The sequence below is a fragment of the Pimephales promelas genome, chromosome 19 (assembly GCF_988280905.1).
Source record: "Pimephales promelas chromosome 19, fPimPro1.hap1.1, whole genome shotgun sequence".
NCBI lineage: Eukaryota > Metazoa > Chordata > Actinopteri > Cypriniformes > Leuciscidae > Pimephales > Pimephales promelas.
The window spans coordinates 16,201,754-16,228,850 of NC_142787.1; the positions used below are offsets into that span (position 1 = coordinate 16,201,754).

Below are 27,097 nucleotides of genomic sequence, written 5' to 3' on the forward strand. Positions count from 1 at the left end.
CATTAAGATCAATATCCAAAAGATGATTTTTTATTCGTCTTTTTAGGCAACTTTAGCATGGGTGCCAAAACTTATTCATACCACTGTATATATATATATATATATATATATATATATATATATATAGAGGAAACTTTTGCGTTATTTATATCATGCTAAATAACCTCCAAAAATATTGCTTTTGCTGAAAGCAGAATACCTACATATTTCAAGACAGTTTAATACAGGTGAAAAATTTAAATTCTGCCATATTTATGAAATAAAAAATCTGTTCAGAACCAAGAGAAAAAAAAAAGTGTATATATGCGTGTGTGTACGAACATAACATACATAACACAACATATGTTATGTTACATAAAACTATAAAAGCAACACCTTCAAACTAAAACGGCATGTTATACAAAGCAAACTTGCTGACTTGTTCAAGTCATGTCCCATGACTCTCGTCCAGGGCCCAGAATTTCTGCAAACTCTGTCAAGAGGGACCTTTGCCAGCAAGTTTTCACCCCAGAGCAGCTCAAGGCCAGATAACAAGCTACTGTGAGACGAGGAGAGACCTACTTCTCCCTGCAAACACATACCGAAGCGGCTACATCATCTTTATCATCATCATCGTCCTCCTCGACCCTGAAGACAAAGGCTTAATTGCGTTCCAAACCCGACTGGCTAATGGCCAGGTCTGCTGAATAAAGGGGGCAACGACTGTCTGGGATGACGACAGAATGACAATTGTCCACTGACTGTGAGAAAGACTTGTCGAGAGCCTCAAGATCTATGCGGGGAACGGCAGCAGATATCGGTCGAGAGGAGCTGGCATCATCTCAATCACCGCAAACTGCCCACCAGACTGCTCTTTAGGAAACCAGGGTGCAAGGACAATAAAGAGGCTTTTGTTCACAGCGTTGACACACAACACTAGCCCACACAGTCATTCTGAGAGACAGAGGACGGACATACGGCTGAGTAAGCCTTCTCATAAATTTCACAGAAGTGTTACCCTTCCCTCCAGAGACAGAAAAAAAAAAGATTTCTTCTTTGAATCAGACTGATAGGAGCTATTTTTGGTCGGGCCTACGCTGACAGCTTTTGAGGAAGCCGGAGATTTATTCGAATGACATTTAAACATGAGTGAATTGGCTTAAGACAATGCTAACTGAAAGAATAACCACTCTACAAAAGAATCATGCCGAATGTACTGATAAATCTGAGGCTTGTAATGGCACTGAATTGTTTGCAAGAATAGGACAATCAAGCGAATGTGGACAGTGAAATATTTTGTTCACATTTAAAAATATTTTTGTGAGGAAACAGCATGAGATGTGTGGCATACTTGTGGTCTGTGGTTTTTCTTTAGAAGTTGAAGGGTTTTCACTTTAAGTCATAGAGACATGACCTCAGTTTCTTGTTTTTCTATTTCAAACAATCCCTGCCAGTTCCCCTTCCAAAAACTCACCACGATAACCAGGGGTGGGCGATATATCGGTAGATTTTGGACTGGCGTCTTTATCACGGTTGCGCTCATGTGACGTTGCTGTGTTAAGAAAGAAAACTATAGTATATGGTAAAAGTATATCCAAAAGTATATTGGATCTGTGCAGTCGGTCTTTAAGTGACAGCACTCCAAATTAGGGATGCGCCGATCTGATACTCGGGATCGGTATCGGCTCCGATACTGCCATTTTTGCCGGAAAGGGAATCGATCAGACGAGGCCGATCCAAATCCGATATTGTGCGTATACTATTCTGTTATTGTTAAGCCCCACAAAAGGCACAGAAACATTCCAAAGTACCATAAAGTTTCCGTGCACTCTATTATAAGTGTTCTGAAGCCATTATGTGAGAAAGAAATTAATATTTAAGTCATTAAATTGAAGATCACGTAAACTTTTGCTCCGCTGCGGCTGTCAGTCATTCTCTAATCAGCGTTCAAACAGCGTGTCGCATTCGGTTACGGTCAATGATGAAACTATAATCAAGATGATTCAGTGTTAATACTATTATAATTGATCTGTAGATAAAGGTCAATGGTTTTGCATAAAGCAACTTTATCTTGCTGTAACTTAATTGTGTTACTTTCTACCGAGTGCCGGACGCTGTCGGTTAGAGCACAACAGAGTCAGAGCACTATAATTGTTCTTCACGCGCACAGTCACTGAAATTTAAAACTGTTCAAAGAAAAGGCTCAATAAACTATTGAATAGATAGATAATGTATAATACACTGTCCATCAATATATATTTCCTTTGTGCTTTGAACTTCTCAATGCGGACTCAATTGTGACTCCATTTGGCTTCAAGCGCATCATTCTCAGCTTGGGATGCGCATAAGCACTTTGTGCCGCACTGTACTGAGCCTTCCATATCGTAATGCTGTGACGCAATGAAAGATTATTAATAGCTTTTCTTGTTCTGTCCTATCTATTATATGTTGCTGCCTCATTAAACATCTGTGCTATACATTTAAAACATGTTGTCTCAATTTTACAGAAGCCATGGCTATATCTAAAATCATTTATTTTTTTGATTTTTCTTATCTTGTTTTTCAGGAATGTATTTTACAACAATACAAAGATCAATGTGTATTACCCACTAATCTAGTTTATAATAGCATTTTTGTCATAGATTATGATCATATATTTTTGGGATTTGTTGTTTATCTTTAAAATGAAGTCGTCTGTATTAAATAGATTGTGTTTAACACACAAAAGAGTGATTAGTCAACACACAGAGTTATAGAAATTGTACTTGTTGGAAAAAAAAAACTGCACTGGTATCGGATCGGTATCGGCCGATACTCAGATTTTTTGGTATCGGACCGGTTCTGAAAAAGATGGTATCGGAGCATCCCTAATCCAAATTTACCTGCTTTCGTTATTAATGTTAATCAAACAACAACAAAATCTCTCACAGCCCTTGACTGAAGCACTTTTGTAACTTTAATGATAATAAATGTATATTTAATTTACACAGAAGACTATGCAGGTGTTTTTTTATACATTTGATATACAATTCATTTAGTATTTATTATTTCTAGTGCTTTATATAAGTTTTTCAGATAGGTCATATAGCCACCCCTAATGATAACCATAGTTTCGACAAAAAAAAAAGTTATTGTGGTCATTGCAACAATAAAGCTATTCTAATCTTATAGCAACAATCATCCAAAAGAATTTGACAGATTTTAACTAGATTTTCACATGTTCTAAGAAAAAAATTCGTACTTGCCTATGGAGTTGCAAAAGTGACATTGTTTTTAACAAAATCGCTATGTGGTTGCTTAGGTGTTCTGAGTGTTTTAACGCATTTCCATGAAGTGCTATAATGCTTGCTTTTCCAGACTGCATTATGGTTTTTAGCGACATAATAGTATGTAATATAAATATAAAGTTATATCATATAAAAAGGGTTTGTTTTTTTTGTTTTTTTGGTGGACATCTTTACTACCATGGTACGGTAATTTACACACAAACACAAGGTTAGTGCATGAAATTCCACTACTAGATAATGGATTCCTTCCAAAATGTTAAACCGGAACATCTTGTACATTTCATAAGTGTGTGATGGGTTGTTTTGAGGTTTGTGATATTTATGGTTTTCAATGAGAACAGTAGAGCTAGATTTATTTATAGACGGAGGAATTATTACAGCTCGGTTATCAAAAAAAAAAAAAAAAAAAAAAACTTGCCTGCTTCACACAATTTAACTACCTTCATAGTTATGCAGCTAGCTCGCTAAAAGACTTGATGGCTACTAGAAAGACTTGAAACTACAGGACTCTAGGTTGAAAATACCCATTCGTTGCCTGCCAGGCATCCATGGTAGTCACGTGACTGCAAAGTATAAATTGCAATAATGGATGAAATGAAATGAAAATCTACAAACATTCCACAAACTATTAAAAAATGACACTCTTAATGGCACTGCACTTGTTTGGAACACACATTTTTTAAATAAAGCAGCATTCTCTGCATGTTACTTATCAACAGAAGCTACCAGGTTCTGAAAAGGTCAAAGATGATGGTTTCATTAAAAACTCATCAAACCCAAACCTGCAGAATTCATGCCGCATGCTCTATAATAGGTAAGGGTGTCAAAGGTGTTAGGCCAAAATTAAGTTACAATCTCGACCTTCGAATTAAAAAAATGGAATCCTTGATGTTGCCATGCCCCCATGTCATGGTGCTACGAGTCAACCTCCTCTAACTTTGCTACAGCCAGTGAAAGGATAGCATGATAACTGCAGATGCAGGAGACCCATCGACAGAACTTGTACCCCCTCCTCTTTCACTCATTGAAGTCACTGGTGTGGAAGTATTTTGGAATTCCAGTGAGTTATGTTGACAATTTTCACGCTTCAAAAAAGCTCTGCTATGCGTGTATACGAAATTCTTCCACTGACAGAACGACTAAAATGGCAGGCCATCTCCGCAGGCACCAGAAAAACATAGATTTATCTGTTAAACAACAACTGTTTGTTTATTCTGTGAAGACTACAGTTACAAAAGCGAAACTAGAGGAGGTTAATTTGCTTTAGTTTCCAACTGACTGAAGATACAAGTTATTTAAAATTTGACAATGTTTTGTGGTACATTGCAAACAAAGGTCAGATATGATATTGCATAGAAGTCTAGTCTAAAAATGGCAAAGCAACCTGTGCTTTAAAAAAAAAAAGTAAAATCGAACCGTGACATTAGAATAAGAATTAGAATCGTGACACCCCTAATTAATAGGAGACTTGACTCACAATTGCTTTCAATGGTGATAGTTCTTTTTTAAGTATATGTATAACCAACATTTCAATTTGTCACCCATCTTGGATACATTCCTTTTTACTGATCTTCTAGCAGTACATTGTGGGATTTAATTCTTTCAATTTGTCCAAATGAAAAAAAAAAAAAAAAAATCTACCTTTTGGAACTACCTTCACATAAGGACCATGACTATGATGACTTGTAGGCAACTAGCTAGGTTTTTGAAACCGATTCCTTCATATAACTTCCTTCAGTTTTGGACGACTGGCGTTTACACCGCATTTATGCAACCATATGGCTTGCACTTTAACCAAAGGAAGCCAGATAGCTGGTTTCAGTTGCAAAAACCCTGTGTATTTTGAGCAGATTGCTGAATACTTTGGACATGTTTTATCAACAAACGTTCTTATGTGCTCCAAAGATACCAGACTGCAATCCAAGGTCTCTGATTGTCTCGGCCATCCCAAGGCCTGGAGTTGGCTGGGTACCCTCGGGAGATGTGGGAGTTATCAGTGTGGTTTACCTCTGCGGAGGAGTTCATGCAGGCTCTCTGCGCTCTGGTTCAAGACGGCCCAGACCTCCTCCTCCTGCAACGGCCCACCTCTCACCTGCAGCGCCTCAGCCAGAGACACATGCATGCTGCCTACGGGACCACAAAACACATCAACATTATTCATGCAATCACCATCAACATTCTGCATAACACATCAAGGACATTTACAAGTGCTCTCTACACATCTAAAAGGATCTTTTTTCAAATATATATATTGAGAATTTGCTATTAATGCAAACTTGGCAAAACTGTAGAAAGGCTGCATCACCTACAACAGTTGCCTAAAACAAATTCTACAGTAAATAGCTGTTTGGTTATTGTTAACCAATTGATGTCAGCCAACACAGACAAAGTCATTTAGAAGAGGGGCAAGTAACGAAAGATTACAAAGATAAAAACATTTCTTTTGTATAACATGAACTGATCAATCAGGTCGCACTTTATTGTATAGTCCTGTTCCCAATGTATATAGGCAACTATGTACATATTATAGTAATTATAACTCATAACTAGATACTAAACCTGACCTTAACCCATGTAGTCAAAAAATATGTATTAAATAAAAGGGGGTCATTTTGATTTCATGCTGGCTTAAAGAAACAGCTGCAAATTTACCTTCTAAAATGCACCATATTTCCAAGGGTAACAATATTCATCTAGAAATAAAGTAGAGCAAAGCTTGATTTTATCCCTAAGCATTATGGGCATATGACATGAGGTCTAATGTCATTGTCTATGACATTAGACGATGAGTATTTATTATTTGCCCCGCCCACATGGCCATGGAATACAGGGGTGGGTGGAAGGAGCTGTAAAACATTCATGGTTATTTTTTTCCATTTGGTGTCATTAGTGGTGCAGAAATTATATACTTCAACACTAATCTAGAATAGATATAGAAAAAGAATTAACAAGGTATTCAGTCCCTCCAGGATTTCACGATTTTTTTGTGTGATTTTTGCGATCAAAATGACTGATTTTGTTGTGGTAATTTCCAAAAATGTGTGAAAAAAATTGCGATTTATATATAACATTTACCATAATAGTATTTAGTCCTTCCAGAAAAACGCAGTTTTTTTGTGATTGTTGTGGGCAAAAAATTGATTGATTATGCGGCCCGTTTTCTTTAAAAATGCAATGGAATATGCGGGATATTTATGCAATTTTATGCGATGAAATTGCAGGAATTTGCAAAAATTGAGGGAACTTGCAAAAATTGCAGTTTGATGAAAAAGAGAAAAAAAAGTGATTCCCCCAACATCTGTCTGGCGTCGCGTAATTGCGTCACTTCATAACGTTCCCATGGAAACAGGGGGAAATGGCTGCTCTTGTGTGAAGCAAACGCAACATTTTTCAACTTTCTGCTAAGATACATGTGACTTTTTTTGCAACGAAAATGCGAGGATTATGAAATTATGCAAACCCCGCATATTTTGCACGGAAATCGGCAATTTATGCGGCGAAAGTGCGGCGTATTTGAAAAAATGCGGCCCCCGCATAAATATGCGGACTTTGCATTGAATCGATCGCATAATCGCGTTTTTCTGGAGGGACTGGGTATTGCACGCATGTGTTCTTCCCAGAAAGAACAAATCTTTAATCCTCTCTCCTGAAGCATGATTTCATAAGTCATACTGTGTTGACCTCAGGAGGCCGACTCATATATTTGCTGAAGCTAGAGTGGCATCTCTACAGAATACCACACAGCTAAATTAGGTGAAGAAAAATCTCTGATTCTTCCATTTTAAATGTGATTCTGAAAGAGAGAACGCTCCTGAAACTGCACAGCTGATCCAAAAAACAGTCCATCAATCACCATAATGTCACACCAAAACAAGCAAACCTGTGTGTGTCCAGTAAGGTCTGATTGTCAGGGTGGGGTCAGTAACACTTGCAGTGAAATTGTTCGTCATTATGTCTAAACTTCTGCACTGCTGCCACAGCTGTAGTTACAAAGAGCCATAAACCCCTGGAAATCCCAGCATGCTGTGAGGCAAGAGAGACAGAGGAAGCTCAGGGTTTAAGGGATTACTTTTGAGCGGGCATTACGCGGGGCTACCTAAATGGTTATATGTCACATTTCAATTGAACTGTGGAGTCAGACTTTTTTAGGCAACGCGTGCATGCATGAAACATCAGAGCACATGCGACTTCGGTCATGTTTGGAGATCAACTTTTTTAGAATTGTTCATTTTCATATGAATAAATAAGAGATAAAGGTAGTTGAATAAAAATAATTAATAAAGCCTGAGACCATATTTGAGAGAAAATTACAGAACAAAAAATAATATATATATTTATACTAAGCATAATTGTATATATATATATATATATATATACACACACACAATTTACATACAATTACATTAAATACAATCACAAACAAGCAATAAAAAGGCTCAAAAGGACAATTTATCAATTCATGTTATCTGAAAGTTAAAAAAAAATTCTGTAATCCATCATTACAATTTGGATAAAATATAAAAACAGGTTTAAGGGTGTAGGTGTATGTGTGTGTGAGAGAGTGAGAGTGTGTGGGTAAAAATGAATGTTTATCAACGATGGCTATATTAACTAAAAAAAGCTCTAAATCTCATTTTCTGAGAACCAAACCCCAATGAAGAATGCACTAAAAGACATGGCAATCACCTTCCATCTAAGATACTTCAGGCCCCAATGAGAGCGACTAATTCCACATGAGAGAAAGAAAGCTCTACTACAGATAGGCGCATATTTATGCAGGAATGCCATTGGGAATGTGAAACTCTCTGAAAGAGGGATATGAGGAGAGGAAAGTATGATCCGGACCCCTCCCGCATGCCTCATTAGCCTTTAGTGTGGGGGGCTGTCGTATGCAGATTGTTTTCCTCGGCTTTTGTTATTCCAACACAGCCAACGAGTGGAATGTTTTCCCCCCGTCTCTCAGGGTGCAGTGGAGCACTGGGTCATTCCCACCGGTACGTTTAGCCACAGGAGAACAGGAGAGAACCACTGTCAGACATTCATTCCAGTAGAGAAACACCCAAGAGGTCATAGCTGGTTCAACTCACAGGGAATGCATGAACTGATAAATGTCACTTTGGATAAAAGTGTCAGCCAAATGAATATAAATATGAATATTTATGAATATATGAATATTTTTTGGAATGGTAAACTACCACATATTTTTTAAAGCAGTATTGAGTAGTTTTGCACAGTATGCAAATTTTCAGTTTGCACAAAATACTTTTTTTTTGATACATAGCAGATTTTTTAACATTAAAATACTTTAAAGGAGTAGTTCACTTTTAAAGAAACCTTTGCTGATAATTTACTCACCCCAATGTTATCCAAGATGTCCATGTCTTTCTTTCTTCAGTGGAAAAGAAATGAAGGTTTTTGATGAAAACATTCCAGGATTTTTCTCCATATAATGCATTTTATTGGACACCAAACGGTTCAAGGTCCAAAAGACAGTTTCATTGCAAACTGTTCAAAGGGCTTTAAACGATTCCAGATGATGAATAAGGGTCTTATCAAGTGAAACAATTGCTCATTTAATAAATAAATAACAAAGTTGAACTTTTATAAGCTCAAAAGCTCGCCTTGCTCTGTTCTGGTGACTCTCCTGTTCGAACTCGTTCATCAAAATGAACAAATCTTTTGTCAAGTCAGTTCATTCATTTCGTTTGTTGAATGAACCAATGACTCAAAAAAAGATTAGTCCATTTTGATGAACGAGTTTGAACAGGAGAGTACCCAGTAAAGTGCATTATATGGAGAAAAATCCTGGAATATTTTCATCAAAAACCTTAATCTCTTTTCGACTGAAGAAAGAAAGAGATGGACACCTTGGATGACATGGGGGTGAGTAAATTTTCAGCAAAAGTTTTTTTTTTTTTTTTTTAAAGTGAATTACTCCTTTAAAAACAGAAAAAATGCAATGCATACTGTATGTACTAGACACACAGATTGGGGTTAAAGGTCCCCTGACATGAAATTTTCATTTTCTGAGGTTTTTTAACATTAATACGAGTTCCCCTAGACTGTAATTGGTCCCCTCGTGTCTAGAATTTTCAATCGGTGTAAACCGAGCTTTGGCTATTTTTCTCTTCTCTGCATCTGTCTGCATCTCAGACGCGCTGATCTTGAATCTCCCCCTATATAACGTCATATGGGGGAAAGGTTACTCCCCTTTCTCTGCTTTGCCCGCCCAGAGAATTTGGCCCGACCATGAGAAAACGAGCTAGGAACAGGACGTACAAACACAGGCGCATAGCTTTGAGATTTGAGCTTTCCCTCGAGAGATATCATGGCCTGCAAACAAGCGAAACATGGCAGTTGCTCAGTGTTAGGATGCACAAATGAACACAAAAGTTTTTTTTAGTTCCTTCATCCGCGCCTCTGAAGAAACAATGGGTTAATTTTATTTTTTCTGGAAATGCGCCGACTCAACTCCCAAAGTTTTGTATGGTCCAAACAGGCAGGAGACAGGTAAGTTAATCTTTCTCTCAAAATCGTTCGATACTGTTTATGCATCAGTAAGTCAACCCAGTGACTAACATATCAACTTCACATCGCTTCTTTAAGTAGGATGAAAATAATCTTATTTAAAGAAAGTGTTTAGCAGGATTGATATTCAAAACGGTAAGCACGCAAGTATGTGTATCTGCAGCCGGCAGCGTCGGTTTTCCTTTTTGAATGACGAATATAGACTAATATATAGCAGAAATAGACAGTTGGCTTATTAAACGCAGGCGCAGAACGCACATTCTAGCTGACAGTCGGCTGCAGTTCTCTCGGTGAGTTCAAGTGCAGCTTTTTACCTCGACGAGAGCGGACGACTTCCAGGCTTTTGAGAACAGAAACTGCGTTACACTGCACAACGAAGCTCTTACTGTATGTACATCATCGTGTTTGCATTGGTGAAAGCAGAGAGTGCAGGAACTGCAATAAGATCATTCTCGTGATCGACAGACTGTCATCTGCTGCTCAATGCTCACCACAGCAACATTTTATGCGATGAGAATCTAAATACTTCAAAAACATGATTCAGTAATCTCGATATCTGTAATAGTAAAAACGTATAATAGCTGTAGTAAAAGTATTCGAGAGAGGTTCTCATGTAATACATAGCTATTTCATATGCAAGCATGTCAGCCAATCACAGCAGAGGCCGATCACACAGCAGACACGCCCCTTCAAACAGAGCGTTCAAAGCAGAGGCTAAAATCAGGCAGGGAAAAACATCTTTTATTTTTAAATTATGACTATTTTTGATCTAAAAAAAAACCCAGGAAACATAAAATAATAAAATAACCCCATGTCAGGGGACCTTTAAATAGGCTACAGCTCAGTCTGACAAAATTTTGAATGATCTATTTTCAAGTAGATTATGCAGACATGTGTAAACATTTTAAGAAAAAAACACTATGCAAGCATTAGTTTCACATCATCTGAAACTGAAGATGTATGGGCAATAATTGGAGTTATCTTAATGTTGTTTAGTTTTATCTAAAACCTTCCCTGTTAAAAACAGTAATACACAAATGTGGACATGTCAATATTCAAGGATTTTGTACAATGGGCTTAAACAGCTCTGCCTTTTACAGCAGATTTAATTCACAAACAACTGACAGTCATTACATAAATATGATTTTTAATTACAAAAATAAATACTAAAATTCAGCATTAGTAACTCACTTTCACACCACCGGTCAAAGTGAAGAAAAAGTAAAAGTTTCCCAAAATAAAAATACTTTGTTAATGTCCATTACTGGAAAAAGGCAATCAAACTGTACTTATTATGGGTTCCGATTCTGCCGAATTACATGTGCAACTTAGTCATGTGTGAACAATATGTTACATACTGCATGCAGATACAATATATACACCATGATGCAGTATGATATATGCTAGCATTCCATTTTGAACATACTGTAGCACCAGAGGGTTTATTTCATTATGTAAAGTATCCTTTCCTAGTCATTATGCATGGTGTCAGTTATTTCTAAAAATGTTAAAAGACCTCGAGCAGCACTAAAATGCTTAAGACTGCAGGAGAATTTGGGTTATGCAGTGTGTAATCACTTCAGGGAGAAATCTAGCACGTCTGGGGAAAATGTTTCAAGAGGAAGTAAATTCTGTTTTAAAGTGTATTTTACACAACCAAAATCACACACAAACAACTTAAGCTTGGTCAAAAGCCCATTTAAAAGGTCATAATACTAAATGCAATTCCCCTGATGTCCATTAATAATTTTGATCAAGGTTTCTTGCAGAAAAAATTTATTTCTATATTTTCTGTTTAATTTTAGTTAAACGTTTTAATAATTTCGCTTTTATACATTTCATTTCAGTTATTTTTAGTTATTTTGTACGTTAAACTAAATGAAAATAAGAAACTTATTGGCAACTGGCTGAAACAAAACAAGTTTAAAGTCAGACTCAGCATGAAACAGAAGTTGTGATCGTATTTCCTTCCCTATTGTGACGTACATCTGAATCGGCTTCTCAAACAAGAACAAATGTGGGGCGGGACTTGATTTTGTTCATGGGGAATTGATTGGATGCTTGTGACTTGCTATTGGTTAATCTAATGTGAGTGACAAGTTGCCCCTCAGTTTACCCCCCAGCAAAAACATCATCAGAGATGTTGCTGCAAGATGGAGGGGAAGTTATTTAATTAAAAAATGAACTAAAATAATATTATAATAATAATAATCATGTGCAGTGCAAAGACAAATCATCCAAAGGTTGCAATATTACTCAAAAAAAATAAATAATTGGCCATTTTGATTTCATGGTGTCAAAGTTACGTTTATTTTTGTATATTTTATTTTATTTCAGTTAACATTTATTGTATTTCAATTAATGAAAATGTTTTTACAGGTTTATTTTCAGTTACTGTAAGTATACCACCATTTTACTGAACACTGGTTGTGATTTGCGATGTAAATGTGGGCAGTTATATACCAAGTTGCTCAATGCTGTGAATTTCTTAATGAGGCAGTTTTGCAGTTTATTTTCCATAATGGTCAAGTCGGATCTTTTAAATTATGGAGATTTAAGATTTTCTCTAGAGAGCAGCAATGAGCTGAGACATGAAACTAAGCCCCTAAAACTAGTCAGTACCGAAAGAAGAGCTGCAATGGATAGTAGATTCAGGCCAAGATTATTCCCCCAGTGCCGAGCGAGCTGGGGAAACACAATGAGCGTGGTCAGGGTTTTCCTGATCACAGTAATGAGGATTTTAAAGGGATTCAACTTTGAAACGTCAAACATGATATCTCATCACTATCCTCATGTGGGTAAAACCCCTTTACCCAAAATAAACTTTCCTGGACTTTTTGAAGTTGTAAAAAAAAAGAAAAATTTTTTTTTTCTTTTTTCCACAAGTAAATATTATTTTAGTTTTTCTACTTCAACTTAAAAATCCCCTGTTTAATTCAATGGTACTTACCAAATCATTTGTGAAATTTACCAGAATGTCTGAATGAAAACTGTTTCAGAGTAAATCCTACACTAATTGTATTCAGTGTAGAGACAGAGGGTTAATGAGATAGGAGAACAGCGCTTGCTTTAAGTCATCTTCCAGATGATACAAGCTCATGCCCGACACAGGAGTCATCATTTCAGGATTTTCCATTTAGTTGCAGAACTTGGCAGTATGCAGATTCAAGAATAAAACTCTAGAAGCAATCTTTTTCTTTAAGCATGGGCTAACAGTTTCCAACAGAACACCAAAGCCCAGTAGAGAGGATGTTTAATTTTCTCATAACATTAATCTGTGGTTGGACCCGGTTAAATCATCTGTAATTCTAAAAACAGCCAAATGCCAGTAAACTGAGCCGAAAATCTTTCTTGGAGATGCTTTTGACCGAAAAAAGCAAAAAACACTCCAAACTCCCACAATCCTTTGCTGGATCCCCTTCCCTCTCTCCCTCTCTCCCTCTCCCCCTCTCTCTCTCTCTGTGTTAAAAATAAGGAAAACTTGAGAGCCAGGAATACCTCATATTTTGCAAATACAGGTCATTGAGACCTAAAAAGCTTGTAAGACATAAAACAGGAAGCAACTATGCTTCCTCCAATAAGGTTCTTCTCATTTCAGCTTCAAAATAGTGATTCTCAATTGGTGGGCCATGGCCAAAAAATAGGCCACAAGTCTGTTCTGATAAGGTCATAGACACAAAAATATTTCAGCTTCAAAATAGTTTTTAACTGGTGGGCCATGACCTAAAAATAGATTGTAGGTCTGTTATGACAATGTCAAAAAGGAATAATAAAATGCAACTAACTATATTATCACACAATTAGCAATTAGGAGAGTAATGTTCTAATGTTCTAGGCTAATGTTCATTTTGTTGTTGTGTGCAAACTGGCATGGGACAAAATACAAAAAGTGCATTGTGTGTGTGTGTTCAGACAGTAACGGAGTACATTTACTTGAGTACAGTACTTCAGTACAATTTTGAGGAGATCTGTACTTTACTCGAGTATCATTTTTGGGGAGACTTTACTCAAGTACATTTGAGAAGAAAATATTGTATTCTTTACTCCACTACATTTCTATCCATAATTATGAGTACCCGTTACTACTTCTAAAAGAAAAAAAGAAAAGAAAAAAAAAATGGAAAAAAAGAAAATCTCGGAAACCCTCAATTTGTTGTTTCTCTCTCAAATGTGATTGGATTGTGCAGGAGCCACTGATTGGGACAGCCTATCAAAAATCACTTTCAGCTTTCCGCCAAAGTCAACTCCATGGTCAGATTTAGATAAGAGACGAAACCATGGACAAAACAATGGATAAAGATGCAGCAGGTCCATCCGGGGAATGTGCCAACCCGTGGCCTCAACTCCACAGACTATTTCAATTTTCAGAATATTCTTAATTGTTAAGTAAAACAACATGGTAAAAACATGAAAATTACTTGATTTTACTTTCAATTATTTTATTTTTAATATTATATTTTTAATATTTTTCATAACTCCATGTAGGACATTTCTGTACATACTGTAAATTTAAGCACTGTGGCAGAAGTATTTAGAAAATGTACTCTTTTAAAAACAAGTACTTCAGTAATTTTACTTAAGTAGACATCTGACTGTAGTACTTTTACTTGTACTTGAGTAAAATTTAGCAAGGCGTACCTATACTTTTACTCAAGTAATAAAGTAGTGTACTCTGTCCGCCTCTGGTGTGTACACACAATGTCAATTGCACAATAATCCCTGACAACACGCTTTGCTAAAGCCAGCTCAGAACAGTAGGCTTCTGTCTGCAGTTCATGGGGAAGTAAGTAACACAGGCGACTGGAAGGACCAGATTACTGCACCATGATGAATCAGTGCATATTTTCTGTAGCATAAAATAAAACACACTTTTACATGCCAGAGGCAGAAGAACTCCCTTTTACCCTGGATGAGTCACTACTTGGCTGAAAGATAAATCCCGCCCCTGATCTTCATCTCTTTTCCTATTCCACCACTTTGCTTGTGCAAGTTCATCATGATTTCTCACTTCTCAGGAAGACTATCATTACATTCCATTTCTCCCATTTCTAGTAAAAAAAACAAGGTTGCTATGGGGAACAGAACTATGCCAATCAACTTATGCCTTTTTTCCTCTTCTTTCCTCCACAAGTTCCGCCAGGGCTGGACAATATAATCTATGCAGCCAATTAGACTCAAAATGTTTAATTTATGAAGTAAAACAATTGTTAATAATAAATCAAAGAAGTGAAAGATAAAAATGTACCATATTTTCCAGAATACAAGTCATCATCTAAAATGTACTTGTAAAATGTAAGACAATTATAATGCCAAATGACGGATCCAATATACAGATACAGGATCAATTTTCTTTCACAGCTGTTTACGTTCACTAATAATTCAGAACTGTATTCGTTGTGTTGCGTTGTTTCTGAAACAGTGTGCATGTGCGAGTTCCCGAAATGATTATTTTTTCACGTCAGCTTGCGCTTGAATGTTTTAAACTCACTTGAGTGTTAAAACTGGCTAGACTTACATGATAAATTTCACTCTGTGATTGTTAAACTAAAAATCGCATCCATTCAGAACAGTGGGTCCTGATCCATAAGGATCAACTACGAATCCTACTTAGGCCTTGCCATAACGCATCCTGCAATGGATGAGCACATCTCGATGTCGATGCTGAAACGATATATTGTGCAGGCTTAATTTCCTCAACTCCCAATATGCTTTAATGCCAAAACCATTTCTACATTCAATGTTTGCTAGATCCAATGTCAGTTTGTTTTGTGACCCATTTTGTAATAATAGTGCTTGTAATTCACACAGGGTGGCTCTGAACCCCGATCAGTTACCCCTTTTCCACCAAAAAAAGAACTGGTTCAGAACTGGTGTTGGTTCGGAGTTGGTTCAACTTGCGAACCGCTTCAGAACCTATTTGTTTTTCCACTGACTAGAGCGCCCAGGGAACGACGTTGTTACGTCACTGTGTACGCCGCCATACGTCTTAGCTAGAAACACTTGCAAATACAACATTACTTTCGGATTATCTCTAACTTGTGTACCAAGAAAGCTTGAAAAACAATTGAAATATGCAAGTCTTTTAATCTTTTCGTTTGATATGTAATCTTTTCTGATAAGTTATGTACCCCTGTCTTGTGTCTTTTTTTCTTTCCATTTATTTGTTCTATATTGTGACTGTTTTCTTCTTTGCTTATAATGTCTTCAATAATTTTTTTTTTTTACAAAAATAGAAACGCTTGCGTTAACTTCAAGCATAACAATTACAAAGGCGGACTCCATAGTGTTTCCGCAAATGTTTCTCTTGGCTTTGCGATCCTTTATTATGGTCAGAAAAGATGTTTAGAACACATCTAAACCCGCCCCCAGCCCCCGACGTAAGCATGACGTGGTAAAAGAACGGTTCTAGTCCAGCAAAGAGTTGGTGCCGCTTTGGAACCAGTTCTCCTGGCCGAGAACCGGTTCTTTGGTTGTCGAAACACAAAGAACTGGTTCGCGCGCAGGCACCGGCTCCGAACTGGCTCTCAAAATGCTTTGGTGGAAAAGGGGCTAGAGAGGGTGAGAGGTTTCTTTTTTTCTTCTCCCAATGGTGTGATCAATCAAGCCTCTAAAGCAGAGCTCTGGAGAAAACCAGAGGCCTCCAGAATAAAATTGCCCACTTGTAGCTGTTTCTCAGGGTCAGACACACTAATATTCGCCACGTGTTGAGCCTAGGCCAAAAGGATACACACTGTGCCCGGGGCAACAGCCCGGTTTGACTTGGAAATACTGGTAGAACATAAAATATACCAGCTCTCAGTAAGTTTCCATCCTGGAAAACCCCAAAATATGTGAATCATCCATGCAGGGAAAAAGAAAAAAAAACCAAAACAGAATGGCCATTTTTATTTTAAAGCTTACTCTGCATGTCTCGTTTACTGCACTGAAAAGAAAATTAACCAATGCAAGAACACCCTGCGTTAACGTATATATCCGATCGTAAAAACACAGTAAAAACTGTACATTTGTGAAATATTATTATAATTTAAAATAACTGTTTTCTATTTTAATATATTTCAAATTTAAATGTATTCATATGATGCAAAGCTGAATTTTAGGCTTCATGACTCCAGTCATCAGTGTCGCATGATCCTTCAGAAATCATTCATGCTGATTTGCTACTCAAAAAACATTTCTTCTTCTTCTTATTATTATCTAGATGGAAACAGTTGTGCTGCTTAAAATTTTTGTTGAAACCAAGATCTTTTAAAGGTAACTAAACCCTAAACCAACTTTTATTAGTTAGTGATCTGAAAGAATGGGGCTTTACTAGTGCTGATCATTGATTCGAGTAACTTTTTTGACATTTGGGTATAAAGTCTTTTAATTCTACAATATATGGTGTAAAAACGTCTGAGTGTTGCCCTCTTCAGGTTGAACGGTGGCTACTACAGTTGCATTTTACTATTGGATGTTTGCAGTTCTTCGTGACAAAAGCGGGGAGGAGCTGACGTACGCAGATTCCAGCTCACCACACCCTTGGTACGAGCTACCACGCCCTAGCCAGTTTAAAAACCATCTTGTTTCGTCAAAACCACTGCGAGTCAAGAAAACTATCAGGATAGAGTATTGTAGCATCTATTTAGCATAGCATTTATATAGTTATTTCGATTATTTTGTGTAGCCTAATTCATTAGTAGCATACAGTAGTACATTTAGGATAGCTTCAAGTTGGCGTAGATTTAGTACAGTGGTCAGGATGGTAACGGAATAGAGGTGGAAATGGGCTTCTCCACACAGCTCACGATATTGACATCAACTCGACAAAACTCATCAGATGCGGATCGCGATGCGGGAGTTAAGACCACAGTTTGAGCTAGCGGCTTCAATTTATATGGCCATGGCGCTTTTCAATTACGAGTACCAGCTCGGCTCAGCTCGACTCAGCTCGCTTTTCGTTCCGTTTTCCATTGCAGACAGTACCGCCACAAATAGTACGTGGTCGTCATAGCGACACCTTTCGTTCCTCATTGCCCTATCAATCTCTTGCAGGATTCTCTCTTCGGCCACCAAACAAAGGAAAGTCTGCACCTCCTCGTTTGACCACAGTGTATTCTTCCGAGTTGCCATAATAATAGTAGTTAGTTTAGTAACTATCTCTGGCCAAACTATTTAAAAATAGCGGGGATATTCTGGATACTCCATCTGGCACATGAAATGATGACGTAGTGAATGGTGACGATTCTCTCTGACCAATCAGCAGTCGGCATTGTTTTCACGTGATATTTTAGTATCGCCTTAGGTCACTCAGAACCTCGCTGGAGGTGGTACAAAAAAAAAATACCCGAAAGCAGGAACAGGTACAAATTTTACACAGTGGAAAACCAAACAAAGGCGAGCCGAATCGAGCCGAGCTAGTGCTGTGTAGTGGAAAAGCGGCATTAGAGTCTGACAGCAGCTGTCACTGCGGGTCTCAGGTGCACACCCTCCACCCCCGCCCCCCACTCAGCCCCGTCCTCCGTTTGTCCCCCATCTCTGCTGGGGTTTGCCCCTTTTTTCAGCATTTTTCAAATATTGCCAGTGGGTGGAGTCAGGCTCTGACCAGGGGTTTAGTTAACCTTTAATCTCACTGACCATTGATCAATTTGCCATATGAAAATCTTACTGACCCTAAACCTAGTTTGAATAGGAGTGCATCATAATATCATTTACCCCTGGTTTCACAGACAAGGTTTAAGTCTAGTCCCAGACTAAAATGCATGTTTGAGCCGTTTAAACTGAAAGCAACTTCCACTGACATATCTTAAAATACTATGTCAGTGCCATTATTTTGTCTCAAGATGAACACGGTAATGTTTTTTTTTTTTTTTTCTATGGGGACCTAATTAAACTAAAGACTAATCCTGGCTTAATCTAATCCCTGTCTGTGAAACCAGGCCTAGATCTTTATTTCCGTGCCCAAAAAGCCATTTTATTTCAATCCACATCAGCGCTAACTCCGAAACCTAAACATTTACCCAGAATAAGCACAAAGAGTGCAAAAGAGAGTGCAACTGCACATTTTAAGGAAAAAACACCTCACATAGATGACTGAATATGGCCGAACTAACAACCTGAGCTGTGAGCGTCTGGCGTGTAAAAGCGCACTGAACTGCGGTTCAGCAGAGATGGAATTTCCTCAGTGGAGACAGGTCAGAACAAAATAACACGCTGAAAGAGCAGAATTAGCATCAAAGGTGTGAGGGTGAAGCTTGATCCAGGAAGCCATCAAAACTGAGACTTCCGTTCAACACATTTCTCAATCCAGTGAGAAAGATCTCCTTAGAGCAAGCAGAAAAATGTGTGGACACAATGCTTATGTTATTCTTTTTGTAAAATCAACGGCCAACCAAGACTGTTGTGCCACTTTATCAAAGTCGCCTCCAGAGGTTTCCTGTTCACCCGAATGTTAGGAAACAGAATAAACATTTATACAAACCTAACAAGCAAGCAAACCAGTGCTCGCGCCCTTTCTTACCCACCTGCCAAATGCACCATTCACATGGCTTTTACATCACATAACAAGCGCCACAATCCATCCGAAAGGCTCATAGCAAACAGAAATACATAGCAGCTGGATTCAGACAGTCAGAGATTAACTCATCTGTCAGCCTACTTTCACATCCATTAAATGCCTAAGTACTCAAAACACAGGACTAAAAGTGATGGACTGAATAGCCAAAGTTCAAATGTGCTTTTGCACGAGGTGGTTTGCTAAAGGCCAGTTCACACCAAGAATGATTCTGTAAAGATAATTATAACGATAACTATTAGCATCCACACCAACGCATAATGATGTTCTATTTATACAAACGTCAGGCATGTTGTCTACCACTTTAAATGCTCGAACGCTTTAAAGTTCTGTGGATTCTGGCTGGCTTAATGTTTTTATCGTTCATCATAGTGATTTCAATCATCGTTTCCTCAGTGTTGTTTGCATTATAGAGTGGACATCTTGATGACCGCCCATTGAGGAATGACAGGTTTTTCACACCAAGAACTAGAACTATTAAGATAAGTGTAACGATAACTTAGCGTCAACATCAACAGATGACAAAACCATGATTATTATATGCGAGTGATGATGTTTTGTCTGCTACTTTAAATGCTCAAGCTCTAGATTCCGATTGACTGTAGATGTTTTCTTTGTACATCATCTGGAAAAATTGTTTCAGTCTCATTATTGTTATTGTTGTGTTGTGGAATCTGCTTTTCTTTTAAATTTAGATCTATTCTTAAAACTTTATCTTTTTCATTATAATCCTTGGTGTGAATGGGCCTTAAAGATGCTGTATGTCATTTTTTGGACTGCACTAAAGCATAAAAATAACCTAATATTTGCAGTTATTTAGGTAACATGCCAAGTTCACATTCTTGTTTCTAGGAAAAAAAATCTATAGCCAGTTATTCTACTTTGAAATGTGTGTTTCGTGTTGAATGTTTGTTATGGTATGCGTGATCCCGCCCACTGCCAATTTACCCAATAGTATTTCAACACTCCGGGTTGCCAGTTGGAAAACAGTGTATTGCAGCCATGGAAGCCAACAAAAAAATGGGGTCAGAAATCACAGATTCTACCTGATCTAAAAAGTCAGCATTCATCTTAAACCAGAGGCATATAAAAATACCAATAAATCAAATCGTCACTCTCCATTGTCAATTGCGCTTGTACCTGTTCTCAATCTGGCAACCCACATGAGCTTCATAACTGAGGAGGGGGCGGGGCAAACAACTCTCTCCAATATTTTTAATTAGACTGCAGTGCCTATTTCAACCACTACCTGTCCATATTACATACTGCACCTTTAATCATCATAAAAACAAACAAGTTTGCGATAGTATTTTTTCCCTATTTTGCAAGACCACCATATCCATAGTGAAATGGCTTCTCGAAAAAAAAATAATAATAATAAAGGGCGGGACATAGATTTGACCTACGGGAATGAATTGGATCAAGGTTGTGATGTGCTATTGCAAACTCATGTGAGTGACAGGTTGTCCAGCAATCAAGGCAGCAAACAAGAGAAGAGAAGAGATGAGCAAGAGGGAGGGGAAGTTATTTCAATTAAAAAAAGTTACGGGGGTATATGAATTTTTAAACAAAAATGTGCATTGATCTTGTTTATAATAAAGAATCAATATTCCATAAAAAAAATAATAATAATAAATTAAAAGAACTGTCAATTTTGATGTCATGGTGACTTTAAGTCTAAACCATCTCCTGTCGAGCACAAATGAACTTAAAGACGTTTGGCTAGGCAAGATTACTGAGCCAGATTTTGCACAACCCAGATGTAAGCAGCGCCCGGACTGTATGAACTGCAATAGAGACATGAAACAAAAGATCCATTGAGCTCAGCGCAGAGGATAAAACAAACCTTGGGACCACCGCACAAAAGAAAACAAGAACTTGTATTGGCCCCTATAACTATGGCTGGATGAATCAAACACCCTCAGTGTCAGGAACATTCCTCTGTGCAAGAACCTTCTGTGAACTGCAAACCACACAGCATAATTTCATAAGAACTCCTTATGTTTACACTGGAAAGAGATAGTTCCGCCTGCCATTATTTCAGGGGTGGCATCACAGACTAAAAATGACAAGTTCCAGCTCTCAAATGACAGCTTTAGAGTGCTGAAGTGCATGGGGATGAAAGGTTCCTCAAACTCATGATGATGGTCATCAGGATATAAAAAGCATTGTACAACCTTCTAACTTTTGCAAAATGTACTGTGGAGGTAACATAGTATGGTAATTTTCTGGGATGATAACACTATTGTACTAAATACAGCTTTCCTGGACTTTTTTACATTACTTTCAGTTCATTTATGACTGCAGAATTTTATACAAATTATTTTATAGAAGATGGAGATTTTTAGGTCAAGTAATATTCTATGGAATTATTATTGAGAGCACCACTAAACTAGTCTAGAATTTACTTTACTAAGCATAGACATTACAATATTAAAACTTTCTTTATGAAAGATTGACATATTTCATGTAGCCTTCAATGGTCCTCAAATTAGTATGTTTTTTTTTTTTTTTCTAGTAAGAAATACAATGGTACTTCACTGTTAATTTGAATCACATTAATGCCTATCCGTGATAGACTTGCAGTGTTGTGATTTGGAGGCCAGGCTACGAAACGAGCCAAAACAATGACATACCTACAATAATAAACCAAATAAAGATAAAAAGCCTTTCATTACAATATTATTGACACAAACTACATGATAAAAGGCACTAAATTGTCCAAAGGCACCCTCAAGTGCGCCAATAGTAGACCAATAACCATCAGGAAAACACCTGCGGTTTCTTCCAACTCGCCCCACCATCCAACACAGCAACATTGGGAACAGTTTGTGTTTGCAAAGCTAATATTTTTACATACACAACGCCTTATTGGAACTTGCTGTAGACTGTGATAATGAAACTCGAATAAAGTTCGAATAAAAGTTGCATTTTTGCTCGAATACACACATAAACTAACCTTTCCTAATCCAAAACCTCATGGTGTGCAAAGCTACTTGCGCGGTTTATAGACCAATATAAAAGCTGGTAAACCTCGCAAGCAGTAGCATCAAACTCAACAAAGTATTGATGTAAAAACAAAAACTTACCTCGCAGATAAGTGGCCTACAACTTCAAACTTCGCTCCAACTACCAGCTAGAGCCCAAACAAGAGTCCAGCATCACATCCACCAGCAAACCTGAAATGGAAAACCAGCCCGAGTCGAACTGGCAACAGGTTTTACTTCATAAGATCTACTTCGACCGTAAGGTCCATGGTCTCCGTTTTAAAGAAAAAGTAACCAGTACTCCTTGAATTGTCCTTAAAGGATAATGCGTAAAATGTTGCAGACTGCGAGTAAACAGAGAGGATCTTTTACGCGGCTGAAAACAGGCAGCGCGTCTTTGGTTCCTCTGGGAAGCCGAGTTACCCTTCCAGCCCGAGAGGTTCAGATCTCTCTAGCGTCTGTGAGCCCTCCTGCTCGCGGGAGAGAGGGAGTAACCAGACACCGCACTCCTGCCTCTCATTGGTTGCTTTCCACCGGAGCAGGAGCCGTCACACCAGCAACATGAGGCGTCTCTATAGAAACTCTCCTCGACTGGGAGGAAAATACCACGAAAAGTTGTTAAGAGTGAGGCGCAGTCCACGGTGGCCACGCATCCAGATATGTAACGCAAGCAAAACAAAACATCTGAAGAAATGAGCAGGTTTCGTGCAGGGTTTTCTTACCCTTCTTGGATAGTTCACAAAAATGAAAATATTGTCATCATTTACTCGTCCTCAGGATGAGAAACGTTAAATTATGCCACATTTTTCATTTGTGGGTGAACTATCCCTTTAAGTGTGACGCAATCTCATTAAAACCCAAATATTTGCATATTAAACGATAAGGCCCACGCATGCTACCTGTTGCAACTTGCAACAAAGACATTTAACTACAAATTTGATTAATCTCAAATAAATGCTCAATTCTACCTAATTTTACTTGTTCCGAATGTGAGACACAACTTGACACAATGGCACAACTTTTTATTTTTCAAAAATACTAAATTATTCAAAATCATCATAAGTGGGGAAAATCTAAATTAAATTATTTAATAGTATTGCTTTATGTATATAATTTGTTTAAAAAAACTTCAAAATATTTATGATTTAAATTGTTTAAAAAAAAATCAAAATATTTAACCAATAATGCATAGAGGTGATACCAAAATAATTATATTATGTTTGTTTGTTTTTTTTTTTTTTTTTTCAGTTGCAAAATATTGTGAAGAATCAAAGTAGAGGAAGCTCACCCAAAAATGAAAATTCTGTCATCAATCTCAAGTTCCAATTTTTTTTTTTTTTTTTTTTACACTTTATTTACACTAAAGAAGATATTTGGAAGAATTTAGGTAACCAAACAGTTGATGGACCCCATTGACTTCAATATTTTTTTTCCATACTGTGGAAATCAATAGGGTCCATCAACTGTCTAGTTACTGACTTTCTTCAAAATATCATCTTTTGTGTTCAACAGAATCATGGAATGGAACAACTTGAGATTGATGACAGAATTTCCATTTTTGGGTGAACTTTTTATATCCTTAACTGGATATGAATTATTATCAACCTCCCATTAGGATAAAGAAGAAATATTCTCTATAGGTTGTGTTTTATAGGGACAGTTTACCCTTTCCCATCCCCCCAAAAAATGACAATCATCTAATTATTTACTGACCCTGAAGTTGTTCCAAACATGTTGAATTTCTCTCATCTGCTGAACACAAAAACGATATTTTGAAGTATGTCAATAAACAAAAACTTAAAGGCACCCATTGACTTCCTTATTATGGAAAAGAAATATGGAAGTAAATGGGGACCAACTGTTTGTGTTCAGCAGAAGAAAGAAAGTCATACAGGTTTGGTGACTTCAGGGTGAGTAAATTATGACAGTATTTTCATTATTTGAGAGAACTCCCTTTTAGAGTTCATACACCTCACAGTGTTTTGTAGTACTTGAAATTCTGTTCTGGGGTCAGTCATGCAGCCTAATGCTTGCCGTGTGTTGCCTGAGAGCTACCGAGGAATGAGGGGTTAGTACTCCAACCACAGAATTCCACCTCCACCCCTCCTCCCATCCCATCTCATCTCCAATCCTCCTTTCCCTCACCCTGTGCCATTATTGACCCTCGAAGTCTTTCTTCAAACTTGAGAAGACCTTCCTACTTTACCTGGGGCCGCAGGGATCAGCATACATGTCTGCATGTGAATCCTGCAAGAGATTAAAGCTTGTTGCACACATATTGTTTTGATCAGAAGGATTTATTTTACTTTAATGCTTTCATTAAAACATCTTAAACGGTGTCTTGAAAATGTCTATTTAAACATGCAAGGGTATAACGGTAATGGCGGAGGTAGGAAAGATAGGGTGTGTGTGCAGTGATTTAGCACACTTCATGACTAACAGAGGGAAAACTGAGTTTCAAGCCACAAATAGCAGGGTTCAGATGAACCAAATGTCACTCCGAGGTACTGTGCTATGTATTTGACATTTCTTCCTCCAAAACAGAATCCGGAGAGAGGCAGAATGAGTGCTATTTTAAAACAGACCGCTGGATTTTTGTTTTCGGACCTGGATTGCCCACCTCCAAAAAGTGGAGCAAAGAGGAGGTGGTGGTTTAACTGAACAGGAGGGCCCTGAGGAGCAGGATATGAAGATTTAGATGAGGAAAATGAGACAGGAAGTGCATTGAAATGCAATACAGAGTGCAAAAGTGTGTTAAAATTAATCATTATTTAAAAAAATAGTAATAATGTTTCCTTTCAGGATCTGCCATGAGAACCAGGATTGTTAAGCAGTGTCATGTGCTTATGGAAGCCACAGTGTGATTTCCACTTGTTTAATAATAATAATAAAAATACTTATAGAACAATGCCCTTAATAACCAATCAGATAAGTCGTTGTTACTATGTAGCTTTTGCACGGTAAATATATATATATAAGTTGTGAATAAACACATTCCAGTGTTTTACAAGCAAAGTCTTCTTATAAAAATACGTTTAATTCAATTGCAGTTTTTTGCAGAAAAAAAGTTGGCCTCACAGCATTACTTTATACTTTTTTTTTTGGTTTAATAAATTTACAGTACAGCTAGGGGATACTTTAGGATAAACAAAACAAAGAAAATACATAAATTCAAAATCAAACGATAGAAATAAAGTTATATAAAATCTTTAAAATGTTTTCAGACTTCACATTCTTCTATGTTTGGATCATTATTGCAGTGATTATTATGCCATATATTATTATAGCTACAGTTCTTCTATCCCTAATTAAGTGTGTAGCAGTTCATTTCTTAAAACAACCATGTAGGAAGACACATCATGGCCATATTCCAGGATGACAATGTCAAGATTCGGCTCAAATGGTGAAATTATGGTTGGAAGCATGAAGAATCATTTCCACGCATGCATTGGCACCTCTGAGTTCAGCGGAATTCTAAGGGATGGTTCCTGAATTTTATTCCACAATAGACCATCAACAAGGGTATTCCAAAACGTTACTGGAAACAATATACTTATCTTCAACCAGTATCCAATGATTGTAGAGAGAGATGAGGACAGGGATTTTTAAGAAGCATCCATAAAAGCATTGTCTTATATTTCACATTAAAATATTACAGTAAAAATTACAGTAAAAAAATGCAGCTGTGTTTACCACACATTTACCTTAAAATTATGGTAGCTGCATTTTTGTTATAGATTTAAACTAATAAAAAAAAGTAGAAGCAAATTTAATTTACTGATATATTGTTAATTTACCAACCTATTGAAGTACTAATATCTGTTTTGTACCTTTGTAATACACTGACAAGAACCAAAAACAGGTGGTGATGAGAAAATCACATGATGAATCAAATCTCAACAAAAGCAGCTCCACTGAAGGCAAGTGAAAGTCATCCCATGTGCAGTTTATTAACATAAACATGAACAAAATACACAATGGCTTGACTTGAACCATGAACTACACTTGGGAACATGAGGGCTATTTATATACAAAGACAAATGACTAAACAAGACACACCTGCACACATTGAAACAATCAAGGCAATATCACATGAGGGCAAGGTAGTCATATGACAAGAAATCAGGAACAAACGTCAATCAAATTGTAACGCACATGAATCAAAACCCAAATCCTGAAACTAATTGTGACATGACAAGCTGAAAAAGTCGAAATTGAGACATATTAAAGGTGCACATTCACACAAATTCTAAACACCATCATGGTAGCTAACACACATGCCTCTCAAATAATGCAATAACAACATTACATGTATAACATAAAACCCTAATGTTCATAACTTTAAAAGACAAAAAAAAATCTAAGAAGAAAAATTGAAGAGTTCAGATGCAAAAGCCTCTAAGTGCCATTTGAAATTTTCTTCTAGAATGATCATTTTTATCAAGCTTGTACATTTAAGTTCAGTGATTTCACTTAAATGGCAATGATAATTACCTATTAATTGTTATTTAAGTGAAATTACTGAACTTAAATATACAAGTTTGATAAAAATCATCATTAAAGAAGAAAATTTCGAATGGCATTTAGAGGCTTTTGCATCTGAACTCTTCAATTGTTATTTCAGCAATTGATTCAAGTATCACGCAGGGAATTTTGGGAATGTCAGTGGTTTTTCACTGCAAATCATTAAATGAGTTTCTTTTCATGTAAAACTGTAAAACTAACAGTATTTTACTGTAAAATCTGTCCGTTGAAGTATTTTTCGG

At 37.2% G+C, this 27,097-nt stretch overlaps 1 protein-coding gene across 4 annotated transcripts in view; it reads right to left on the bottom strand.

The window, feature by feature from the left end:
• The window catches only part of ptpn13 (protein tyrosine phosphatase non-receptor type 13), a 73,038-nt gene extending 50,234 nt beyond the window's left edge, over positions 1-22,804 (bottom strand). For all 4 annotated transcript variants that reach the window (XM_039672732.2, XM_039672740.2, XM_039672725.2 and 1 more), the window contains exons 1-2: positions 22,434-22,804; positions 5,274-5,393 (exon numbers count right to left, since the gene is read on the bottom strand). In XM_039672732.2, the coding sequence (XP_039528666.2) occupies positions 5,274-5,388 (115 nt within the window). In that variant the 5' untranslated portion in view covers positions 5,389-5,393; positions 22,434-22,804. The remainder of the gene's footprint in view (positions 1-5,273; positions 5,394-22,433) is intronic.
• Positions 22,805-27,097: the final 4,293 nt, after the last annotated feature.